The sequence below is a fragment of the Micropterus salmoides genome, unplaced genomic scaffold, assembly GCF_014851395.1.
Source record: "Micropterus salmoides isolate LMB-PRFRI ecotype aquatic unplaced genomic scaffold, ASM1485139v1 Ms_hic_scaffold_18, whole genome shotgun sequence".
Classification (NCBI taxonomy): domain Eukaryota; kingdom Metazoa; phylum Chordata; class Actinopteri; order Centrarchiformes; family Centrarchidae; genus Micropterus; species Micropterus salmoides.
Window position 1 is genome coordinate 12,675,599 of NW_024040928.1, and position 27,411 is coordinate 12,703,009.

General features: G+C 40.3%; 1 protein-coding gene across 2 annotated transcripts in view; it reads right to left on the reverse strand.

The window, feature by feature from the left end:
- LOC119909132 (estrogen-related receptor gamma-like) overlaps positions 1-27,411 on the reverse strand; it is a 35,214-nt gene that overhangs the window by 6,118 nt on the left and 1,685 nt on the right. Inside the window, exons 1-6 of one of the 2 annotated variants that reach the window (XM_038727210.1) lie at positions 18,629-19,117; positions 11,816-12,052; positions 11,534-11,691; positions 10,186-10,302; positions 3,524-3,634; positions 2,481-2,663 (exon numbers count right to left, since the gene is read on the reverse strand). In XM_038727210.1, the coding sequence (XP_038583138.1) occupies positions 2,481-2,663; positions 3,524-3,634; positions 10,186-10,302; positions 11,534-11,691; positions 11,816-12,052; positions 18,629-18,684 (862 nt within the window). In that variant the 5' untranslated portion in view covers positions 18,685-19,117. Of the gene's footprint in view, positions 1-2,480; positions 2,664-3,523; positions 3,635-10,185; positions 10,303-11,533; positions 11,692-11,815; positions 12,053-18,628; positions 19,118-27,411 lie in introns of those variants that run through there. The other variant, XM_038727211.1, reaches the window with a different exon arrangement.

The following is a 27,411-nucleotide window of genomic DNA, read 5'->3' on the forward strand; positions in this document are numbered from 1 at the left end:
GAACAGAGAGCAGCAGGTAGAAGCGTCTCTACAGTCTTGATTCGAATGAAGGCAACAGCGTTAGCACAGGACATTAATACCAATGACTTTCGAGGCGGGCCTTCTTGGTTGTTTGTCTCTATGTGCTCTGTGATGAACTGGTGACTTGTTCACGGTGTACCTGCACCTGTTTTAATAAAGTTTGACTGACTTATCTGACTGTTTTGTTTCGCTTAATGTGCCTTATAGTCCGGTGCGCTTTATATATGAAAAAAGTTAGTTGACAGTGCACCTTATAATCCAGTGCGCCCTATAGTGCGGAAAATACGGTAAGTAAATTTCACAAAATCTGAACGATTGCTTTAAACAAATGTTGACTACTTGTTTCAGCAGTTATCTCTGGGTTAGTTTCGCCAGTTAAATGTGCTATAAATGTTTTAGCGAGAAACACGTTGGATTTGGCAGCTTTTTTCTTACGAATTATTGTCCTATTATCGAAAGGCCTATTTATTTTCCACAACTCGCTTGATGAAAGCTTTTGTTTGATTTTATTTTCCTTTTTGTGAGATTTCAAAACTTTGAGGGTAATTTGCTTGACAGATGGATGAATACATTGCTCCCTGGCTCTCTCTCTCTCCCCTCAGGTGGGTATCTGCTGTGTGTATGGCCGCCTCTCACCGCTGCTCCACTCTCCCAGCCAAACCCTCCACTGGCAAAGGGCTACAAATACACCCATCAGTCGGACTCAGTCTGTCTCGTGCGCTAACAGTAAAGAGCCGACAATGGGAGAAACGAGGCAGACAGCAGCAGCCTGTGGGGGTGATGCTCTTCTTCCTTTTTTAACAGAACAATGGAAATGCTGTTGAGGGACACCAAGACACACTGAAATTGTTGCTTCATGTCCACTGTGTAGGAAGAAATATGGGGGGGGGGGAGCAAATATAGCAGTGTTACAAGCACACACACACACACCTGCTTTGTTTGTTTTGTAAGCATTTCAGAGACAAGACATCAACAAAAACCCAGGTGTTTCCCTGGGGATGTTTTGGGTGTGGATAACCACGGCTCATAAAGCAGTCAAGGCTTCAGTTGGAGGAAAAAAGGCGATAAGAGAACAGGACAGAATAGAAATCGAAAGAGATGATAATGCCTCTAGTAAACTGATCATCCCTGGAGCCTGTGTCTATCCTAGGGTAAATTATGATTCCTTCTTTGTATTTGAGAAGCTGGGAGCGAGTATTTGGTATTTTTGCTTGATAAATTGCGTAAAAGCGTTATTCAGTTGTCAAAATTGTTATACCGCTGGAACAATTACTTGCTGAACCAATTATTCAATCAACAGAAATTTAAGAGCCAACAATTATTTTGTTCCAGCTTTTTTAAACATGAGAATTTGCATCTTTTTTCTGATTTACACCACTGGGTTTTGAACTATTGGCCCGAATAAAACAAGAGATTTAAAGACATCAACTTTCTGCTTATTTCAAAGGCTAAATGATTAAGCAGATTGTTTAATAATGAAAGTAATCGTAGGTTGCAGGAACAGGAACGCACCCTTAAGTCGGATTTCCAACTCGGAAAGTAGGGAGAACCTCACAGACCCCAACCTCAAAATCCAAGATGGCTGCTACCGTAATCAACAGTAGTGGAAGCTGTACTAATTTACTGTTTATCGCACTTATGTCTTATTTGTGTCTCATTAAATCATACACACAGTCCTGTCCAACTTATATCTGTAAACATGTTGCTATGGTGTTTGTATGTGCAAAATACCGCGTAATGCGTTGTTATCAGCTGATATTGCTAACAATGGCCAGAGGCATCCATCTTGGTTTTCCGACTTAAATCTGTTGTTCTACTGGAACGCCGTCAACCTCCGAGGTAAATGGAATGCACCATAAGTGCAAGGGGAGTTGTAAGTGTTGTAAATGTCTCCAAAGCCATGTATCAAAAGCAGACCTGCAGGCATACGATCACAACCATCAACATAGCAGCATACCAGCGTTTTAATCCCCACTAATCTGTCAGAATGCACTTCCCCTCATATTTTCATCCTCTCATCCAAAGGAGAAAAAAAAACAACTCTGGACATCCCTTCTGCTGTTCCTGTGTCAGAGGAGAAGCTAAGTGTGTTCCAAGTGTCAGGAGGATATCCGTAATTCAGAGACGGACACAGCCCAGGAAATGAATTAAAACTCCCAGGTGGCCACTGGTCATCTGGTTGATATATTAGGAACACACATTGGTCAGCAAGGGCATGGCACACAGCGTTAATGCAAACACACACACACACACACACAGAATGACTGACAGTTAACACACAGCCACGCCAACATGCTCTCTCTCCTCTGGGCATCCAGCGAGTGTCTTGGCAACCACAAGTCACAACAATGTCCTCCTGTGATCTGATTATAGACTTAATGTGAGCTAATGTGTGCGGTGGATTGTGTGAGCGGACCTCTGACTGACTTATAGCGGAGGGGTTTTAGCCTGAATCGTACCTGGGATGTGTTTAGCCCAGCTGATGTTGACCACCAGCTCCCTGTCAGCCAGGTCACACAGTGTGGTCAGAGCCTTGATATCACTCTCAGGTACAGTGGGGTCCGGCATGGCGAAGATGCCCTCCGGCTCGGCCACCAGCAGCAGAGACACTACCTTGTTTTCTACCACACCGCCGACAATGACTGAGAGAGACGGAGAGAGAGTAAAATTAGATTTCTATTATCATAACCACCTCTCTTTAATCAGGTGATCTCAGTGAGATTATGCATAATTTAACCAGTTAACATGGCCAGTTACACAAAAGCACATGAACCATGAGAAACAATGGTCACCCAGTAGCATGAGATGTTCAAGTTTCAAAAATCCTTTGTTATTCGTTCCATATAGACTATATGATGCAACATAATGGATCTACTGGTTACAAAAAATGATTTAAGCTCACAAACTGAAGAAAATCTAATAAGCTAGCAACATAGAAATTACTAATGTCCTTAATGTCTGAGGGAGTAGAGATAAGTTCATCTCAAACACTACTTAAATCTGTGCTGAATTGTTTCCCGACCTATTGGGATTTGGGACTTTTGCAATGAAAATGTTTTTGTTGCCGCCCAAATTTGGTGCTTTTGCATCAAAAGAGATAAGAGTTTTATTTATGGGTTGAGAAAATGGCCCTACTTCTAAAGCTAAATCATTTCAAATCCCACAGGATGATATGCTGAAAATGGGGCTGTTTTTCTTAGCTCAAGTTTTGGAGATCCATTGTTTCCACTAGAGAGCAACAAAGTTCATTACAGGAATTCAAACCTTCCCATTTCTCCCTTCAAAAACTATTAATGCCAACTCAGAAGCAAATAGTAGCTATAAAAATGATGATGCTATGACAGACAACACTACAGAGAGCATGATTTGACTGTTTTGAACTCGCAGACCACAATACAGACAAAATCAGAGCCTGTACAATAAAGGAATCCATTTATATAGACTCACTACCTAATAATTATCTACAGTCATCTTTAATATAAGCTTTTGTTTGTACACTTACATGTTCTTTTCTGAGGCAAGGTGTTCTGTGGATGCAGATAAGGGCTGTTCTCAGCGTCTATTCTCCTCTTGTACTTCTGTCTGCCGCCTCGAACGCGGTCCAGACGCACCCCTACAGAAAAACAAACACGGGACATTAATGTTGCATTTGGCATTAACAGTCACGCTCAAAACGTACTCACCTGGGTGTCCTTATATCACATGATGGAGTGCTCAACGCTTTCACTCCCATGCACTGGATACATATGCACACAAAAAAAATTTCTTAAGTACGTTTATTGACTCACAGTAATTTCAAATACAGTTGAAAATGTCATTTCTTGTGTCTAGACTGTATGATTATCGAGTAAAATCATTGTCAACCTTTTTAAATAAAGGTTCAATTTTATAATTAATTTATTTGAAAAATTTGTGGAGTTTGGAAACAAGGTTATCAAAAAGTAATTATAATAGGGTAGATGAGTATTTATAATGCAAGGACTATAATTGATCATATTTCACTAGCACTGATGAAACAGCATTGATGAACAGAGTAATGTCTACAAAGGGACTCCAAACAAACAGACTTGTATAACAATAGACAACATTTCAAACCCACTTGGATCTTCAGTCAGTATGCAGACGTTAACTTTTTTAGTTCAAACAAGTAATCTCTTTTATGATCAGAGGTTTCATGTTGAACCTGGTCAACCATCAGAAAGTTGCCCATCATCTTCTCATGTGTCTCAACAAGGAGACTGAATGGGACACCTGCACAGCAGCACGCATCCTGTAACATGATACCCAACAACTTTAGAGCAGCAGTTGACAACTGCTCATCTTAATGAGCATTGTGGTAACCTTGTCACCATGCTGATGGGAATTTAAGCGTGCGGGTGTGCAGGAATGGACTGGTTAGCTGGCATACCGGGCAAATGCCCGGGGGGCCAACGTTTCTTGGGGTTAAAATAAAATAAATCTTCAGATGGCTGCCACCAAATGCGTGAAAATAACGATATCTTTGCTACTTGTGCTGCAGTAGCTTCAACATCATCGGTAGTACCCGACGTAGTGCAAACACAAGTACTAGAAGGAGTAAAGGAGAGCCGTGGCCACTGCGAGGCAGAGGAGGAGGCATTAGACAGCGAAGCAGAGGAACAGAGAGAGCAGGAGGAGAGTGGAGGTGAAGATAAGCATGGAGTAGCTCAAACTGTGGGCAGGGAGCAGGGAGGTAGGGTAATTTACACTGGGGAATGCTGGGGACATTTACCCACCACTTTTTGAAAGCATTTTTTAAAAATGTTCTAAAATGTTAAGAAATGTTAATTAACAAATGAAAATGCTTTGAGAAAGGTTTATTTGCACAAGAAGAAAATATGCAATGCAGGCCCCGTGTGTGTGTGTGTGCGTGTGTGTGTGTTTGTGTGTTTGTGTGTGTGTTTGTGTGTTTGTGTGTGTGTGTTTGTGTGTGTGTGTGTATATAGGGGGCAGTTAGATAAGGTAAAGCTGACTGGATTCATGTTTATGGAGGAGAAAGACACATACTGGGAGTAACCTTTTCCAGGTGCATCCCTAAAGAAAATGTGTTCAGCGAGTGTGAACGTGACTCAGGAGCCTTTAGTAGTGGTGCTGGGTTACCCGATCTATAGTACACAGTGTGAATGGCCATTGTGGCCCTGAATAGATCTATAATGGCACTCAGGTCTGAAAGAGATATTCTGAGGGTATAATTTGCCCACTTGAGCCCTCACTCCATTCCTTCTGCCTCCTGTATGTATTTTAACTTAGGGTGTATTATGGAGAGCATGCATGAACATCCACAGCATTAAATAGTAAATAAAACAATGTCCTCTTAATCAGGCATGTAAAATGTGCTGTAGTTTATAGGAAGGTTCTTAGTTTTTTGCATCACTGGTTTGTGAATTTTGTGTCATTTTATAGTTCAGCTATTACCACAAAAACCATTTGATAGAATTTGTGCTTTATTAGTTAATGTACCATGAGATGGGAGAAGGTTGTGGGGGGGGGGGGCACTCAAAACAAAGCGATGGTGTGAAATGTAGCCTGTGACCCTTGTGGTAAACAAACAGGCTCTTATGTAGGACTATAATGAAATATCATGCACAGGGATGGTATGACAATTGAGGACAATTTTCTTTTCCTAGTACAGTAGGCTACTGTATACAAGCATTTTTTTCTCAATTAGCTTCTTACTCTGAGTGATGGCGTCCTACCTAACCACAACATTTTCTGTTTTGGATGTTTTACATGAGAGATTTGTGTATTTTAGTTTTCTTCTTGCACTTTATACTACACTAAGGTGACTCTTATATGCTAAAGGCTACCTTGTGTGTCTTTATGTGACACCAAGGGGCGCGACAAAACGACTTGGGAATTAGGACAGGGTGGTATTTCCCTGTACTGAATCAGGATTCAACAATATTTGAATCAAAATCTGAAGACAGTTCTGAGGTTGTTTGCCAATGTTTTCAGGCCACTGTAAATCAAATAAAACCAAGTCAAACCACTCCTACACAGTCCTGGTGAAAATAAACTAAAATATATTTTTTTAAAAATTCAAAAAATTAATTCAAAAAATAAAAAATATTTAAGAAATCTTAAGAAATACTTCAGACATGCTTTAAATGAACTAGAAATGGAAAATAAACCGAATTAATTGAATTACAGACATTGTGAATGTTTTAAACTTAAATTTACTCTCAATAAATAAATGTGTTTAGAACTGTTGAACGATCAAGAAGAAAAATATTAAGTGGATCTTGAGTTGCAATTGTTTTTCAACTATTTCAAAGGTCAAGCCTTAACTCTGAGGCAAAGTCATGAAAGTGTTACAGATGAAATTCTAACTACTGAGCTCAGATGTCAACAGACCCCTCCCTATGAAGACGCTGTAATGAGAGCTGGTGAATTGGGATTGTTTTGTCAAAATAATTTAACTTGTAGGTACAAAAACAAATAATGACATTAAACCCACATCTTTAAGTCTTAAAAAAATCATTGTCATCAAGATGAATGTAACAAATCATCATTTAGATTTAGATTTTTAGACCATATCATCAAGCACTATTTCATACTTTTGGGTGTCACATTTGGTCCAACAATGGTAAGAAATGAGTGGGCAGTTTTGAGGTTAAAGTGTGAACAGCTCATACTCAAAAAGATGAGTGGGGAATTAAAGAAGAGATTGCACTGATAAACCCAATATCCCTGACTCTCTGGTGATATCATGAGGGGCCAATAGTAAGACAGGATTATCCCGGTCACTTGGCAGGTGCCACTCCAAGGTGTGAGATGAAGGCGCTCATGTGTGTTGTCATCAGATTTAAGAAAAACCGTCTGCAAACACTGGATTAAATCGAACAACTCTGGCTGTTCCATGTGTAGAAAAAGTGTGTTTTATACGGGTATATTTGTGGGTGTGGGTGTTTGTGCTCGGATCTGACAGTTATTCAAACACACACATCAGAGCGTGAGAGTGTAACTCTACACAGTGGAATGTGCTGACAACCAAAAGGCCGAGAATAGCTTTGGTGGATAACAGAAAAGACGCACACACCTCCTCCCTGCTCCTCTGTACAGCCCATCAGAGTTCGATAAACACGGACTGCTCAGACATTGATCTATTTTTTGCCGCCTTCATCTCTCAGCCTTCTTTTTACGGTGTCTGGATGTTCACATGGGAGGCTTTACAGGTTCCCAAAACACACACAGCGCAGCAGGATCAGGACCACGGACATCCAGCCGCTGATCAGGACTCCAGGTTACTGTGTTCTGTGGCAGCCACCACCTGCATGTGTTCACTATAAACAATCCCACACTTCTCAGATGTTGTGACAAATGTACTCATGGCGGCCCCCGTTACATTCCCTGCACACTGCTTGTAGTCAACAAATGAAAAGGATTTGGAAAGTTGGCAGTGAAGCGCGCAAATAGTCCCTCCGTTCCCTTCCGATGCTTTTCTCAGAATACAGATTAACAATTAACACACTTCGGACCAAATAACTTCGGCCAGCAGGAGGTGGGGATAAGATGCAAAGAAAAGACAAAGAAGGAAGAGGAAGGTACTTTACAGAGAGGTATTGCTGCACCACTTTCTTAGGAACATAAACCGTTAAAATACAGGATCACACAATTAGGCCTACATCTGTATGATAAATAAAATATTGCGCACATTTTGCTAACATACATGTTTTTACTGCCCTTAGAAGCGACAGCAACTGAAGAATTGAGCACTAAACAGGGCATAATTAAATCCTGCCCGGGGTCTATATGTCTTTAGCTGTGTATTTAATACGGCTCTGACTCTCCCCATTAAACCTCTCAGCTCCTCTGTCTCAGCCTTTACTGCGGCCTCTCCGGGGAAGAGGGGCATTACGAGACACGGTGAAGCGCGTTACGAGGGCGCTTACGACAGGAGTTACGAGGGGCAGTTCGCATTTCACGGAGGTCCAGGAATCCCACAAGGCATCTGGAGGAATTTACGAGGGGGGAGGGAAAGCAAATGGGGTGGCGAGGGGAGGAGTGGGGTTGAGAGGCGCACTGGGATGCTGTTGATGCCCAAACCCTATTAAACACAGCTAATTTAGAGAAAAGACAGACACACACTCAGTCACAAAAAGACACAGAGGTGTGTGCATAAAGGTGAGTGCAGACAGACAAGTGTTCAAACAAACTCATATACACAAACTGATACTCTGTAAAGAAGCTATGATTCTGTGTATTAATAACTCACACACACACACACACACACACACACACACACAGCAATAAACAAATGCTGCTGTGTGTTTAGAGATGAGTAGGTGGCATTAAAGGATCATTCCAGTTTATTACAACTGGGATCTTATTTCATAGTTTTGGCCACCATTTCTATTGGTTATGATAACATTATACTCGTGAAAGTAATTGCTGAGATCAGGCATTATGGTGATCTCTAAAACAAAGTCTGACAGGGCAAGAAAAGAGCAGCGAGGCATCGCAGCTTGTAAACAAGGATTTTGCCACATTATCACCTTATTTGGAAGTAAAATCAACCCAAAATGATGGTAATAAACTGACATTGCACAGACGTACACAATTGTGATATGTGCTGTAGGTTGCCCCCTACAGAACATTTATTATAATTCTTATTGACTAATTTTATGAGTCCCTTTCATTTTCTCTTCCGAATAAGCTAGGCTAACATACAGCTTTGTATAAAGGCGTGGTCACACCAGCATTTAAAATGCTGCCATTTTGCATAAAAATCCTACAATTTCAAGTTCAACTTTAATTAAGAACTTTGTAAATTCACACTGTTGACAGTTAGCAAGCCACATTGACAGCGCTGACCTTTGAGAGAACAGAGAGCTGGAGAGTCTAAAACAGAGGAAGCTAGCTAGCTCATTGTGTTGTGCCATTCACTTTACCTCCTCTGTTAGAGTCCAAAAGGCTCCACAAAAGAAGCACTTTTTACAGGCCATTATGAGACAGGAGTCCAGGGTACAAATACATTTTTTTAATAAACTGGCTGAACTTGTTGTCCCATTTGTGACCGAGCTAACAAGATGCTAGCTGACTGTTAGCAAGCGGTAATCAAGCCACCCCTTTCCCTCTTCAATAACTCAGTAATTAATAAAATGGTGTAAGATCCTGAAAACAATTAAAGCAATTAAATGCTTCATCTCCTCGGTCAACCACAGACGCACACACACATTTTATCTGCTCTCCCCTCTTTATTATTATCTCTTGGCCTTACACAGCATGCAGCAAGTGACCGGTACTGTAGGGGGTCGCTAATGTTTTCCTTTTTGAGTCACTTCTAAATCTGGACAACAATATGTCACCAGACAGGCACACAGTCAGACTAAGGAGGAGCACCTGACTGCGGTCACAGACTGTCCGTGTGGTATGTATACATGTCACCACCCTTGGTCATATGTAATTAAGTTTAGTTTGTTCGAATGTGAAAGCTTTTTTGTATTTTTCTGTATTTTTTATCTATTCAACCTCGGAAATTAAATAAAACTTTATTGTCTATCTCAAAGCAATAGGCTGGTAGGTTTCGTGTATCACATGCCATATATTTTAATTTTAGGAAAGTCTCATCCTAGCCCCTAGAAACGACTCACTCCATTATCGCACTTGTTGCTGAAGTGTTACACACACACACACACACACACACACAAACACACACACACATTGGCAGGTTTCCAGAAGCTATTTCGGAGGAACACTGGTGAAGCAAAGACACAATTGAACAGTTAGTAGCCCTCTCCTCCCTCTTAAGGACACGGCCATGCATTGTTCAGCCCTGTGTTTACTACACATACACAAACCTACACACACAGACCCATCACAGCTGGGGGGGCTGAAGTTTAACTGTCAAAGGTTTTAGGTTTCACTGGACTCTACAGAACAACAGTACATGCCATCAGCAGTTTACCAGGTGAGACACTGAGAGAATCTCAGCTTCTAACCAGGGTATTGTTTCCAGGAGTGCATAACAAAGAAATTGCAGTCAGAACTGTGTTAGCCGTCACTTTCCAGGTGCTTTTTCTCTGTCTGGGCTGTCTAAAGCATCGGGTTTGAACTTCTGCCAAGCCTACCGACCGATCAATCCCAGAAAAAGCAACTCAGTGATTTGACCAAGGTTTTAAAAGTGATTTCCGGTGTATAGCTGACCTTCTCTCAGCATGCCCACAGACAGACATTTCACAAATCGACAGGCCTGGCAGGATTTCCTCCTCCTCTTGGTGATTTCACATTCATTGGATGCTGGGCAGCTATATTCAATGTTACCTGGAGGAGAAGAGATAACATAAGAAACATTTTTTTTAATTGCAGTGGAGACAATGGAGCAATAATTAACCATCTTTACATTTAATTCACGTTGAGATTCACAGTTCTCATTCCAAAAGTTACATTTCATTAAAATGTGTCATAGCACGAGATCTTAAAGGGGTAGTCCAGTGAAAAGTCATGAAAGACAGATTTACAAAAAAACAATGGTCAAAATTGAAGTAGCAGAAGATATCTTGTTTGTTAATTACTGGTGTGGGTCACACCCCTGAAACCTAGGAAACCTATGTCCCATAATGCAACTGGAGTATTTCATAAGACTATCCCTGTCTGGTAGGTTTCAAATTCCACACCACCATTTTTTGTGCTCAGGCTTTCTGTTATGAATTGTAATCTGTAGCAGAAATTGATGATATCACATCACATCAGGGATTTGACAAATCTCCCTCCATAGCTACAGTCATCAGTGGAGTGCACCTTTAAATTCTTATGATAAATGCTCTCATAGATCTTTGCTTTCACAATCAGTGCAACCATGCGCCAAAACATGTTCCCAACACCTAATCGGGAGTAATAACCATGGCAGCCAAATGTGCACGTTAAGCCAGATGGCGTTCGGCCAGTTGCAGCGCTCTCAGCTGCCACTCTCAATCAGTAACAGGAAGTATCTGATGAGCCAGACATCAGATCTCCCATTTGATCTGACAGACGCTCATCCTGTCTGCCCTTTGAACCCCTCTACAGTAGCCAACTTCTAAAGGCCTAACTACAACGCAGCATGCCAAGACCTCGACCTGAGCGGCGAGTCGACAATCCTTCCAATGCCACTGGCTCTTGCCACTAATGACTTTCGGGGCTGAAGCAAATGCACACACGTTCAGCATCACATGTTATCTGAAGCTTTAATGCCTAAACTCAAACATGTTGACTATATACATGATGCGCTGTAAGTTTAACTGCATATCAGCTGTTTGCAAACAGGTCTTTATTCAAAACCTTTCTGCAGTTTGAGAGGCAGAAGGCGGAAGCTATGAGCTAACTGATCGGGGCTTGTTTATACCAAAACAAACGCTCAGGGTACAACTGCATCTGCACCATGTTGCTCGTAAAACAGGTTTATATGATGCAGGAAGGCATTATCAGCCATGCACAATAAACTCTGTCACCTAGTATAAAACTGAGCATGTTCCTGTGCATGAATGTGTGTTTTGTGTGTTTGTCTCTGTCTTACCCTGGATGGTTCTCTTGAAGAAGGCCTTGCAGGCCTCGCAGGAGGCCACACCATAGTGGTAGCCAGAGGCCACGTCTCCGCACACCAGACACAGCCGCTTGGCCACCGTGCCCAGCATGAATTCACACTTCACTTGGCTTTCTTCCTCCCCAAACCTCCTGGATAGAGGTGGAGGGAAAGAGAGGAAGTGAAGAAATAAAGAGGAATGTGCTCAGATAGTAACAGAACTTTTATTTAATATCTGAAACTCACATAATGAGGTACAATATCGCATCCACCAACCTGTTTGTTCCTGCATTGTTGGCCAGTCCCACTGTGAGACCTGGCGAGTCCAGGCCATTGCCGTGATTGAGGCCTTTCGTCAGGGGCCCGTAGCTGGAGTTTGTGTCCGAGGAAGAGCTTCCAGGACTGGGCTGGGCCGGGCTGACATCGCCCTGAGAGCTGGGGCTGGGGGGCTCACGCTTTATAGTCGAGGGACAGGTGGGGTCCAAGCCCCTCACTGACATCCTGCTGAGATGTCTAGAGAAAAGAGAGGAGAGAGGGGGAAAAAAGAGGATAAATTATTGATATGATTGTAATACATATTCATGATGGTGAGAGATTTGACTTTCAGGTCAGCTTTATATTATGAGACACCTTGGTATTGTTATTAATATTAATGAATGGTAATTTACCTTGAGGTATTTGGGATTTGATTCGTTTTATTAAGGCAGGCATCATTATCCAGACGTAATCATGTAATAAGCACCTTGGAAAAATCATTAGCATTAACCTATGGATCCATGTATGTATTTTCAAACCACATACAGAATTACATAGGCTAAGCTCATGATATTTAATGTAAACTATACCCCCCCTCATCAGTCTCCCAATGCTGCTACTACCTCCAACTCTCCATCTCCACGCCCCTTCATTCATGCATCCATCCATCCCAGTCCTATCTAAACCAGCCGTTTGTGATTTCCCACATATGCAAAGCTGCTGTCCATTACACTGCTTTGTTTTCAAAGAAGAAGATTGCTTAAGCAAACCTAGGGAAATGGCTAAACTAGCAATCATCCACATCATCATCGCCCATCATTTTCAGTCCAAACACAGCCGTCTTTCTTCCTCGTATTTGTTTCCTGCCTCTTTATCCCTCTCTGTTGTCTCTTTATGTCTCTCAGTTACTCATCATACTCGACCTGTCAAACACTCTGCAGTCCACAACAGATAGCAGGTCATTCCAACAGTTAACAGCTTCTTTTTTTTTCTTCTTTTTTTACAGTTATGAAATGTTAGAATATGTCTTTGCAATGCAATAACTGAAATAAAATGTTAAGATTTGTGGAAAGCCAATCCAAAAATACCTTAAAAAGGATGGTTTTAAGAACAACATACTTTTTGCTCTTTCTGTTGATAATTATATAAATATGTTCTGATGACAAAAATACAGACATGCCCTGTATATTGGCATTATAACATACTTTTAGAGGTACTTTATATGAAGACCTTCATTATAACTGCCTGACATAAATCTTCTAGGCCTGCATGTTAAAGTGTGTATAATTTATTGTTGGATTACAATGTGACCACAACAGACTCTCTGTCACCACGGTGAGGAAAAAAAAGGATTTGAAACGAGGTGTACAGTAGGCTCACAGGCATGTGATCTGCGCTCTCTCACACGACACACACACACGTCCTGAAATCAAACAGACTCACATTGTGGCGTCGGGCGTTCATGTGTGGATGTAAAAATAAAAGTCATAGACAGGCTCCCACTTCTCTACATACACTTAAGCTTCACGTGATCAGGAACATGTTCAGGCTCCCTGCACACACACTTACAGACACATTTTAAAGCAAGTGTCTTCATTAACACCCTGACACATACTTGCATGCAACTGTTTGTCGCCAGGCCAACTTTGAAAAGCGCTCTGCTGTCTCACTCTCTGTCGCATGTCCACATGCAGAGAAAAATGCACACAGGATCCACACAGCCGTACATCTCTCCCACTCTAATCTTGGCCTGGTGAAGTAGACGTCAAAGCCAGTCGGTTTCCTGCCATGTAAATCAGTGTGTTCTTGGCCACAAGTCATTTGGTAGGCAAAAAGACTGGCTGCTTTTAACCACCCCCTGAGTAAACCATGGGCACGCGTTATTGACCTACCACTACAAACCCACAAAGACAGACGCACAGCAAGAGACAAACTGACAACAGGACACCGAGAGAGCAAACAATAAACGTCTGTATAAGAAAACCAAGCAACTGTAGCAATGTTATCACAGCATCTGTCATCTTAAAGGGTTATTCTGGTATTTTCAAACCTGGGGCCTCATTACACAAAGTTCCTAAGTCTAAAATCCTATTTTATTTCAGTTTAAGATGACATTTAAGATTTTAGATTTTACAGAAATATGCATTTTGGAAAAAATCCTATCTTATCTTAGGGTGGGATTTAGCTAATACAGAACTGTCCGAACTAAAGAATGGGAATCCACCATCTGAACCTAGGAATCCTCAGTTAAGATGGCATTGACCCTGCCATAAATTCAAAATAACTGCCAAAAATGGCAGTACCTATGCCGTTAGGTCTGTATGGCAGTTACAATGAAGACGGGGAACAACATGAACACAGAAAAATTATAATTGAAAGGCTATTATTATATTCATATAATGATGCTTTCAATTTCCCAGACCATGTATTAATGGTTATATATCAACTGCCAAGACGATTCATTTTGAATATGATCAATGTGCTACGTCCATTCAAATATTTTTCCTAGGTCAATAATTTGGAAGAAAGGCAGTCTTGTGTACAGACAAAGGCATGACAGAACAAGTGCAAATTGAAGAATCAAGTTTACAATTCTAGATAGGATTTCCTACGATATGAAGTCTGAGATAGGATAGGAAACATCCATAAACAATTGATCTGCAGGAAGATAGGATTCTCTAAAGTAATACATATCTGTGAAACTTAAGATAGGACAAGCAGTTTGTAAGATTTTCTCTAATGAGACTTCCTGGGCCCCATTTTTACATAAAAGAAAAGATGTGGAATTGGTCCGGTAGATCACCTCAGTCAACAGCTGTGAAACAGGCTGCAATAGCTACAATGTAATCTTTGGGGGCAATTACACCTGTCAAAAGTGCGTCCACTAAAGTTAAAGGAGACCTATTATATCCAACGAAGGTTAAAGTCAAGGGCAACTGGACTTGGTTGAAGATACTCATCCAAAGGACTTCTTCAGTTCTGACTGACTGTCAGGGAAACTCAGCTATTTAACCTCAGTGGGGTTGTTTGCCAGGGTCATTGATACCGCTGGTTCGTTAGTGTTCCTGGTTGCTGTAACGACAGTCGTTACAGTCGTTAGGACTACCGGTGGCCAAGACTGAGCGACCATCGTTGGTATCTTCACCTGAGGCCAATAGGTTACGTTTGTTGAGTTTCCTGGGAAGTGATGAAAGGACAGCATTGTAAGTGGGGGATAAGTGGTGGCGTAGACCCTCTCCTCTGTTCAATGACGGCTTCTCGACCCGGGTGTAGATGGCTTCCTTGACACCTCTTTCAAACCATCCATCTTCTCTGTCGAGACCTATTATACTGCTTTTCCAGACCTATATTGCAGTTCTGTGATTCCTGTATGGCAGCTTTGCATGATTCAAAGTTTAAAAAAATAATAAAATTCTGTCTTATACTGGCTCTTCATGTAGGCCTTCATTTCAGCCTCTGTCTGAAACAAGCTGTAGATGCTCTTGTCTCTTTAAGCCCCCCCTCCCTCCAAAGCCCACTGTCTTCTGATTGTGATTCTGAAGACCTGAAGCATGTTACCCGGCTGTTGTTGTCGCTGGTAAAAGCATTAAATCGGAATTAATTAATGTTTTTGGACATTTATGGGCCTTATAAAGGTGTAAGGGCGATCATGCTAGCATACATTTGCATATTTACACATCCAACATTCACAGAGCAAGCATTTATTTGGAGTACTATTTCTGGTCTTCTGACAAATGTAAGTCCAATGGTCATTTAGGTCAGTTTTGGTCTCCACCAACTCCTGAAAGAAATATTTGGCTCTTTAGCTGCTAAATGTTGCACTAGTTGATAATTTTGTCTGTGGTGATGGGCACTGGGCAGGTAGCATACAGTTGGTTTATCAAAGCTTTTTCACTGAAAACTGCTTCCCTCTACAACCAGAAACGACATCAATGACAGTGGTGAGAGAGAGAAAAGTTGTGGGTTGTAAAACCAAAACAATTAGCCTAAGGATGCCAAAAAGAGTTGGGGGGGAACTGTGGTGATAATTCTCTGTGGGTTTGTTACTACAAGTGATCCTTTCCACATTACACCTAGTTATTTGATCACTTGTTAATATAAATATTATTTATATAATCTATTATTATTATTATTATTATATTAATAAGAATGTAAGGAGCATTTGCTAAATTATAAATGGGGTTTGTGGAAAGTTTACCTCAATAACCAATGAACAATATCATTATAACTCATGTCTTCTCTCACCTCTCCAATCCACTTTGAAGACTATAAAAACAGTACAGTGAGGAGATTTCAGTTTCCTTTTAAAATGACTCACTGGTTTACTTATTAGCTATCCATCACAGGCGTCCATATTGCCGTGTCAAGTCTATGACAGGTACAGTGAGATACTCTTCTTGTTCTCCTATTATAATGCATCACAGGGAGGAGGATGAGGTTGTTGGCGTTTTGCTTTCATAATGAAATGGCATTAGAGTGGGCTGATCAGATGTGATGCAATATTCACTCTGACAGACTACTAATCTACAACTCCACATAAAAGCCCATCAAAAGACTGTTGGTGCTGTTTCTACAGCGGCATGCAGGGATAAATATGTGTGTATGTGTCAATGGCTATTCAAAGTTATCATACCTTACCCCTTTGTGTCCCAGTATCCAAAACAACTCTAATTGCACCTTGGCAACAAAGGCTAAAATGCAGCGTGAAACGACAAGGAGACAAAAAGTGAAGAAGAAGAGGAAGAAGAAGAGAGGTGGGAGGAAATTACAAGAGAGGCAGACAGATAGAGGGAGTGTGAAAAGGCCGGGAAGGGCCAGAAAGAAAGGGGCAGTCCTGTGGCTCATTAACCTGGGGGTGTTGAAAGAAAAGCGAGAAGGCAACACTCACTTTCAAATGGGCAGAGTCATAATGCAGACAATGACCCACGGATGAGGGAGGGTGGGAGGGAGGCTGAGAAGAAAGCAAGGAGGGAAGGAAATACAGAAAATAAGAGAGAACTGACCAAGAGATATAAAGAAAATGGCGTAATCTACAGGCAGTGGGGAATGGAAAATAAAATGCAACATGACAGAAATTCTCCCTGCAATGTCCCCAAAAATACTTTTGAGGTCCTGTTGACTAACCTTTTAGCTCTAACCCCAACCCTGAGGAGCAGCTATTTAGGTCAGTGGGGTCTCAGTGGAGTTTTTTTTACTAATGAGCCAGTAGGAGATGAGCAGGGATCAGTGGCACCCCCAGCCAGCCGTAAGAGCCTTAGTCAGGCTTTGGACGAAGCTGTTCGCTGGGAGATGAGGTGCCTGTGGCTGGAGTTTGGACCCGCAGGCTCTGGAAACATGGATAGCGTGCCATACAAGGGATCATCTGCAGCCTTTTCTCTCATTCTTTATCTGGCTGCTTCTGTCACCAGCAATCAGCCAACCTGTGCATCCATATATCCTCTGCCTCACTGTCTTTTTGGTCCACGTCCGTCTGTCTGTCTGTCTGTCTGTCTGTCTCTGCCTCCATCTGAATTCTCTTAATCTTTCTCTGCTAGGGAAAGTTAATTCCAAACCTAAATTGCACAATGAGATGTGTACCCACAGTAGAGTGATTATGCGACAGCTGATAAAAGCGCAGCAGTGATGATAATGAACATGATTTTTTATGATTGCAGAAAGGGAAGGCAATCAAAAAGCAGTCTCGGGGTGATCAAACAGCTGCTTCGCACATTTTTTCACAGGCTTTCATTTGCTTTGTTCGTGTCTGTGCGTCCGCCAGGGAAGGTTTTCACCAGCCTTGGATGACTCACGTTCACTATCAACAAACAAGGCTGGACAACAACAAATGTAAGCAACGCAAACAAAGCCCCACACCTGGGAGTTTTTCCCAAAACCTCCCCAAAGCAAAGAGAAAAACACTTGTGTAAATAAAATTTGTGTAAAAAATTACACCTCAATGGAACTGAGACGATTAGTTGATTAATTGATTAGTCAATCAACAGAATGTTTTTCAGCAACCAATTTGATCAGCGATGAATAATTTCAGAAGTTTTTGAGCAAAACATTGACAAAAATTCTGTACTTTTACACACTAAATTGTGAGGATGTACCTTTCTCTGTTTTTTCTTCAACTAAACAACCAATTATAAGACCTCATCTTGGGCTTTAGGAAAGTGTGATGAGCTTTAAAGACTATTCTCTGACATTTTATTGACTTAACTATTAACTGAAAACAAGCATCCGGTTAATCAAGAATGAAAATAATTGTTAACGTCATCAGCAGTAACTCTGCAGGCTTATAACTGGCAATTAATGGCAAATACTTACACCAGTTATATTCAAAGGAAGATAAACTGCAAAGATATGGATACATTTTAATGTTTATGTGGCATAATTATGTACATTGATATAAAAAAACAATCAGACTGGTTTGCAACAAGTGGATGAGCACATATTGTAAAAGTAGAAGTCTACAGTTTTCCTGTGAAGGTAGAAGGTGTAGTGTTGATGCTTAAGCACAGCAGCTGAAACACTTTATCACTTGTGTTAACCTTTCTCCATCACACTCGATTTTCTTGTTTTCTTGTGACCCTTATTCTCACACTCCAGCCCTCTTAATGTGTCTTGTTGTGAATGAAACTGATTCTCTAAAGTATTCAAATTAACTTGAAAACCAAAGGCACAAATTAGAAACAAAGAAAATATGTGAGACTTTTGAGTCAGAAACACACACACATTATTATTATTATTACTAGAACATTTTGGCTCAGTTTTCTGCTACACCTGTGTGACACTTGGTCATATTAAGAGTACACACTCCTCGGTAGAGTCATTTTGCAGAGTGAAAGTACTTACTCTGTGTCAGAGTGGTAGGTGAAACACTCTGGGAGGTAGAGGTCGACTAAATCCATGTGCTCTCTGCCACCATGCTCCAGAGAAGAGAAAAATGGTTTGTCCAGGGACGTCTGTTTCTGTCTGCCTCTCCTTCTCTTTATCCTGTTCTCTCCGTCTCCTCTACAGATTTCAGAAAATTGTATCTCTCACTGCGCTGCTGGTCACTTTCTCTTTATTCTGCCTCCAAACTTTGTCTCCATCTACTGCCCTCTCCTCTGTCGTGTCACACTCTCAGCTCTTCTCATTGTCCCTGCGCTTGTCGGTCGCTTGGCTGTCTTTGAAGTCCTGGCTGTGTGTGACAAGGGTCTCCAAGCAAAAGCTGGCCCTCGTGAATACTCAGCTGCACCATTTGAATGGCCTTCCCCCCAGAATGATGAGCTGGCAGCTTGATTGGCTGTCCTCTGAGCCACTGAGAGCCGGCCTCTCACAGGGGCAGGTGGATATGATAACAAAGGATGTTTGGTGTTTCACAGGTTTTAGTTCTTAGAAAGAACTTTATATGGGAATGTGGGAAGGTGAATTCTCAATTAATAGCACCAAATCTTGTTTTTATCATAGTGGTTGAGAAAAAAAGGACAAATAAATACCTGTATCAATATATGAATTAAAGGGTCACTTTTAGACTCATATACAGCCCAAAAAATACACATTTAATCAATTCAAATTATTTTAAGAGTTTAAGAGTATAATTATCTATGCAGTGTGTGTTGTAAGGAAAAACACAATGAAAGACCATCTGGCATTTGTAACTAGTAGTAATGGCAGCTCTAATGCTCAGTTGATTAATATATAAATTGATCAAGAGTAAATGTATCTACTTTAATGATCAATTACAGGCATTTATCAAGGGCATATGTCTTGTTCCAGCTTCTTAAATGTGAAAATAGGCAGCTTTTATATCATTGTAAATGGAATATCTTTGGGTTTTGGACTGGTATTACTAAATTATTTGGTATTACCTTGGGCTCTGGAAAATTTGGATTTTTCACTATTTTCTGACATCTTATAGAATAAACATTTCATAAACTAATTGAAAATATAATTATTATCATCAATTAGTCGAATAATAGAAAAAAATCAATAATGCTTGTTGTGGCATTACTCAGATCCGTAAGAAGATCTTCGATACAAGTGGCCAAGACAAGAGTCAGGCCAAATAATGTCAAAATGCTGGATGTAATGAGCTGAATAATTTCCTCCAAAAGCTACACGTTTGAAGTCAGTGACATTATAAAATCTGCATCTTCCCACTCAGATTTGTATACACAGAGACACACACGCACATATGCTTGTAGCCAAGCCTTAACTGACTTATTGCGAGTAAAGTACTCTTATCTGACCTAATCAACTATGGCTATGTGCCTAAGTTAATTCTTTTTCGCCTTTCGCTGACAGCACACACGTGCACGCACAATGAGAAGCACGCTAAGTGCTTGGCACACAAAAAAGGTTAATAGGTGTAGCAAGATGGTGAACAACAAAATAGTAAAATATATATAACTATAAAAATATATTTAAATATATAAAGATTTTCATTAAAAAATTTGTTGGTGTGGCACTCCCTTTTAGGAATTGTATGGGTGACTTTGCATACAAAATGTGTAATATAGATCTATTTTGATCGCATAAAGTGCTCTTTAAGTTGCATTCTACAATTTAATCGGATTCGATTAGATAAGAATTCAGTAAATATACAGTAAGATCTATAAAATGATAACTGTAATAATAACAATAATAAAAAGGTAATTCAGCTAATCAGTCCACTAATGAATACTGTCATTTCTCCAGTGAGAGTGGGGTTACAGTAAGTAGCTCTGGGTTAGATGAGTCTAATGCAACTACTTCCTAATCCACTTAAAAGACAGATACACACGAGAGACCATGTCAACAGAAATCCCTCTTTGTGAAGACACAAGAACACCCATTTCAAGCCCTTCAGTGTGTTTGGCTATGTGGAGATACATACACAAATGAATGAAGCATTCTCCATCAATGTAGAAGCACAGGAACGCACAGTTCACTATTCAAGACTAGAAAATCCCATCCCGAGTTTTCAAAGGAACAAAGCATAATAGAGTGCATACGTGTTTCATCATGTTTTCCTGCCCAATTCTCTAAATTAACATCCGCATTAAAATTTAAACACACAGGAATGGAAGAACAATATCATTTCCAGCCAAAAAAATCCCCAAATGGTGATGATGCTTGAAATAATAGCGTGGCATCAAAATTGTACACCTTGTAAACCTTGTAAACCTCAGAATTTCTGCTCTTTCCTTGTCAGTCTCCTCACTCTCTCATCGATGTGACGTTGCACCCGTGCTCTGCGCTGACCTCTCACCTAACCAATCTCCACAGGAATGAAATCACCTGCACTAATCTGCTGCTCAGATAAAGGCCAGACAGCAGACTGCATGGAGTGGGCCGTATCTCACTGTACACCACATGAAACAGCTCGCCAACAGAGACATACACCATATTAAAACAAGCCACATGTGTAAACAAACATACGTACGTAAGCACATGCAAGCACAAAGGAGAGAGTACATACAAAACCCCATAAAAGATAAGGAGAGTCTGATTTCTAATGGTAGATTATTTTATCTCAGCCATAAAATACAAAAAGCCAGACACTGAGTGCTACTATCGTAACAAATCTCCTAAAGTTAAATGTATCACATAAAACATTATCTACACTGAGAAATTATCTTTTATAAACCATTTAGGAAACTGAATGTTGACATTAAAGCGAAGTGGCTCTTATCTCTCAGCGGCTTTTAGTTTGGGAGCTGCCATCAATGGATTCGTTATTTGCTCAAACAAAGCTGAGCCAACGGAGATTAATAATTTTATCAATGGTTGATATTTTCCTTGGCACCAGCTGAGTGGTCTTGAGACGCACCACAACAATAGTAAGGCCCACTTGAGTCAAGCCAGATTGGCGTCAGGTGAAAAACTTGAACGGCGGAACGCTCCGGAGTAGTTTATTTTTTTCTGATAATTTCCTCATCACTGTGTTCCACTGTACAAAAGCCTTTTGTTTTACTTTGCAGTGGCACTCTCTCAAAGTTTGATGCCGTTGATATAACTAAAATGTGAAAAGACTGAAAAGAAAGATTTTCATGTCAAATTAGCTAGCGGCTTGGCAATGTTGGTCTGTTAGTAGGTTAGTTCACTACTTTGGTCCAGACTGAAATATCTCAACAAATTCATTGCATTGCAATGGATTGCAATGAAATTTGGCACAGAAATTCATGGTGAGGATGAATTTGGCTTTGGTGATTCTTTGGGGACACCATGAAGTCAACATTTGTGTTTTTTAATGAAATGTTTCAACAACTACTGGGATAGTTCCCACAGTGTGACTTGAAATAACTTGGTGATCCCTTAACATTTCCTCTAGCACCATCATAAGTTCACTTTGCTTTATGACTAAATACCAGCAAAACTAATGACATTCCTATCAGTCGCACCTGTCCTGTGCCAATTAGCAAATGCTAGCATGATAACATGCTAACCTAAGATGGTGAACATGAACAACATTATGCTTGCTTAACATCAGCCTGTCAGCATTATCGCTGTGAGCATGTTAGCATGCTGACGTTGGCGTTTAGCTCAAAGCATCACCGTACCAAAGTATACAGCCTCACACAGCCACTGGCATGGCTGCAGACTCTTATAAGTCTTGTTTTATTTTTTTACTCATTAAAATGTCCCAAAATCCAAAGTAACATCTCCAGTTTGCTAGTTTTGCCCCACTAATAGTCCAAAACAAAATTTTATTCCATTAAAAAATTATATGAAGCAGACATGTTTGTCTGATATTTGCTTGGTAAGCGGCTTAACAGTTCTATTACTGATGTCCACACATTTTCTTTCAATCGACTAATCAATTAAGTATCCAATTTAGACAGCAAATAAATCTTGTATGCAGGGCCACCCGTGGCATAGGCGACACAGGCGGTTGCCTAGGGCGCGAAATGTCAGGGGGCGCCACAAGACAAGGTTTTTGACTCAGCGCCAATCAGCTCCGCCCAGCTGATGCGATTTTAATCATGTGCACCCCACGCTGAATCCAGACAGTAACGTAGCTAACTGGTAGAGTTTTGCAATATAAACATCTTAAAACAGAAGCCCAAATTGCTGAAGTTAACGTGTCAAATTGTGGTGAGATTTCTGCCTGATGAGAAGTGTTTTTGGTTGGTGTTGGTTTCTCATGCAGCCCCAGACTGTGTCGGAATAACGGTCTAAAGGGGATAGGATATATACCAGCGGATCAATAACGTTTTTATTTAATTTATTTAATTAAATAGGACGTTAGTCTCATTAAAAAAAATCAGATCAGAATGTGCAGAAAGTTTTGAACATGAGCAGAAAACCTGCTGAAACAGAGTTATTAAAGTCCAGGAATTCATAACTGAATTAAAATGAATTAATTTATCACTGAGTTGAAAATGTCTCACATAGGCCTATTAAAAGAGGATATTTCCCCAAACTGAGACTCAAAAGAGGAGGGAAGGCTCAGCATGTGTATGTTACTGACTCAGCAGGGATTTTATTACATTAGAAAAGTTGATCTACAGGAGAAAACATACCTATTTAAAAACAATATCTGCAGAATGCCTGAAAGCCTTACTGCATTATATTTTATTAAATTGTTATATTTTGAATTGTCACATACCGCCTGAATATTGTGTTTCGCTTTATATAGATGAAGATTAACCATAAATTGATGCAGAAATATTTACCAGAATGCAGGAAATTAAGTCTTTAATGCTTAAAATTTCCTGGGGGAGGTCCCCCGGACCGTTTAAAGAAAACCAAATTTCAAATCTCGCCTAGTTCTCCAATACTGCCCTTTTATGAAGGTCAGCCTGTGTTAGTTTAGAGCAGATATATTGGTGTACGTCAGTCAATAAGAAACAAGAAATCATAGGACAGAAATCAAACATAAAGATCTGTCTGAGATCATATAGAAACAGTGTCTCTATTACATAGTTTGTCCACCAGAGAACACTGATAAATTTATTTTTACTGTCAGTAAAATGTCTCTCATTACATATTTGTGGTCACAATTCTTTAAAAAATATGAATGCATGGATGGTTATCAAAATTAATTGTGTATAATTAGTTTTTTAAAAATGAGCTGATATCTCATTTTCTTACACATTTAAATTTCAATATTGGCCTCAAAAGTCAACTATCAGTCAAAGGAGCGTTAGAGTTACTGAAACCTCCTGTTTTATGTCAAAAATGTATTTAGTTCAAAAATAACGAAGGGATGAAAAAAAAATTTCAACATGACAACTTCAAACAAACAAAAACTACAAACTTGAAAAGACGAATGACGAGCAAACTGAATAGAGAGGACAATGACATGAACCAAAGCAAAGACGAACGTACAAGAAAAGGAAACACGCCAAATGCAACAAATGATACTGAACATGCAGGGCTGCAGTTAAACATCAAAAACATATTTTTACACTGCTGAGGCTGTACCGAAGACAAGAGTTCAATAGCTGCTCCGGAGGGACTCTGTAACAGAGCACCCAGCTGCCAGCTATTGACCCCCACACACCAGATGCATCCTGTTTTCTCTGAAGAAAAGCAAAAGTACGGGTAAAGCATACACTCTCGCACGTGTGTGTTCAGCCCTTTCTCTTCATCCCTAAACTCACAACCACCAAATCTCGGTCTCCAGGGACAGCTGTCAGATTGGCTTCCAGGACAGTCACTCTGCAACTCCAACCCCCACCACGCACGCACACACACACACACACACACACACACACAAACCATCAGCCCTCAGATCTAGAGAGGGTAATCTGCTTAGTTTATGCCTGACTCACAGTCATCCATCAATTACTGAGACAGAGGGAAAGACTATTGACACTATGTGCAAACACCATTGTATCGCTGCACCGACACAGTACCTCACAGAGACTTAAATGTTTACATTAAATGGTTTACAGAAGAAAGGAAAGGGGGGCGTAAAAGGAAGAAGAGAGAAATATGATATAGAAATGGAAGAAAAGTTTGTTCCAAATGCATGCTTTACAGTTTAATGTCTTTAAATAGATGGATGGATGGGAAATGATAAACATAAAAAAGATGGACTGACTGACAGAAGAGCATTTGGAATAGGATCAGTTTCACTGTATTGATCTCTAGCGCACTGTACAGGGATCAGAGGTCACAAACGTCCTTGCCAGAAACCTTAGAAAGCCACTGGGAGAAGCTTAAAGCAACGTAACCATAGAAATGTCACTTAGAGCTGCTGGGACCTGCTGCTGCTATATCCTGGGAGGGTCAATGGTCTTCAAATGGTTTTCACTTATCTGGAGATTCTCCGGTCCCACTGGGGAGAAAGTGAGTCAGTGCTGGGAAACATAGTGTACATGCACAGGAAGGCACTTATGCGTGCAGGATTTCATTAGGACTAATTTGAGATCATTTTATGAATATTTGAGACTTAATACACAGAGAAAAACAGTAGAAATGCAAGCTCTTACAATTGGTTTACATACCCTAATAAGTAAGGGGCTGGACTGCCCCCTAGTGATCAGATTTCTGACATTCATAGTAGCTTTTCAGAGGGCAGCATCTTGCCTTGAAATGACCACAAGCTTGATATGGGCTGATTATTTAAAAGCATTGTCCCATCATCAAGCCATGCTGTCTTCTGGCAGGTGCCCATCTGGGGGATTCTTAGGGCGATTATATAACCAAGCCTCTCTGAACAACATTGTGGATAAGTGGATTACCCCAGCAGGGCCCCTTCTCCAACAGCAGTATGGGCTTAACTGGTCAGCTTCTGGTCTCCAGATCTGACATTAGCTTAAGTTCACTCATGTCATTTTCTTAGTATGTTCTCTGTCTGTCCTTTTTCCAGGTCTTTGTGGTACAGAGGATGTTTGTGGTCCAGGTCCAGCCAGGGCTTGGTGGCATCTGTGGAAGTAGCTCAACATCTTCTCTGATCAGTATTTTTCATGTATGTTTGCACTTTATTTACCTTATGTTTATGATAATGAAATACACCAATAGTTTCTCACCACACAGTGCATTCGCCATCTGATGCATGTTTGTCCATCCTGAGAGACAAATGCCTCGTCATATGGTCTTCCCCATTAAAGATTTTGGGGGGAAATCTTCCTTATCTAAATCAAAAGGTCTAAGACTATTCATATGCTGTACAGATTTTAAAGCTCTTTAAAGCAACGTTATGTAAGATTTGGCGCCCCTACTTTCAGGGTGTAATTCACCGCTGCTATGAGGACAGCTGTACATGCACATTTGTTATGATTACATTACTTTTTAATGATCAAAAACAAGAAAGTCGACAACATTGCTAATACAGCCAGACATCAAGCAAGTGCAACAGCACAAGAAAATGGAATATTACTTACGATTGTCTTGCAGCTTTTAGTTCATGAATCTCTCGCCAACGTCTTGGTTACTCTTTATTTCTCTTCTAAGCTTTGTCCGTCAAAGTCTTCTTCGGTCTCTATGCATCTGCCATGAGCTAACGTTACGTCCATCGAGGCTGCTGATCCCACTTCTTCCAAAAAACTTACATTGTACATTATATACTTTGTGCTTCTTCATACAGCTTGCTTGCTGAAGAGTCATGTTGGTGCCATAAAACATTACGCTGTTCTCATGGTAATGGTCCTGCCCAGGATTTAAATGTCAAATAGCACAGTATCTAGCATGGGTAGCCTGGGGTGGTAATGTCAGAGACGCCATTCACCCTATAATAAGTCAGTGTATCGTTGTTTTACTTTATACAAATACACAACTACATTTCAGAGGGAAATGTACTCATAGATGCTACTAGTTACTTTGCATATTAAGATGTTATGGTAAGATGTACTTATCCCCTCTAAACTTCTCAGATGAGTTTGAATAACTGAGGTGATACTTACTTAGGCACAGTAGTGCTTGAAGCCTAACGCTAACATCAGCATGCTAACATGCTCACAATAACAAAAACACATAGATTAATGCATACCATGTTCACTATCTTAGCTTAACATGTTTGGATGCTTTATTTGCTAATTAGCACAAAATAAAAAGTACAGATGGGGCTGATGGGACTGTCATTAGTTTTGCAGGTATTTTGTCATAAACCAAAGTATTGTACAGACTTAAATGTTGGCCTGATGAAGACACTAGAGGAAAAGATTAAAAATCACTAAATTGTTATAGTTCATTCTCTGGAGAACATGAATGTCTGTACCAAATGTCATGGCAATCCATCCAATACTTGTTGGATGCCATGCTGCTAGAATGGCTAAAAACAGCAAATATTAGATTATTTAAAATAAAAAATAATACAAATTTGTGTTGCAGCAATTTGTTTTTCTTTTTGATGCACAATTAATCATCTCAATACCCTGCAGATTTATCTTTTACCCCTTTGGAGGGCCCTGACCCCTATGTTGAAAACCACTTGCAAAACTACCTAACTGTATATGATGCGCTTAAAATCACCTCCAGCTCAACCAGCTACAACAGTAAAATGCTGCTTATACACTGTTACATCAGTATTACAGTCTAATATAATATAATAAAACATAATACTATCTAATAATAGTACTAAGTAGGATTTTATATGCAGGACTTTTACTTGTAATGAAGTATTTTTACTATTTTTGGTACTATTACTTAACTAAAGGATCTGAGCATTCTTCTACCACTTGTGATTTATGAATTTAATCTATATAAATAAAATGTACTTTACT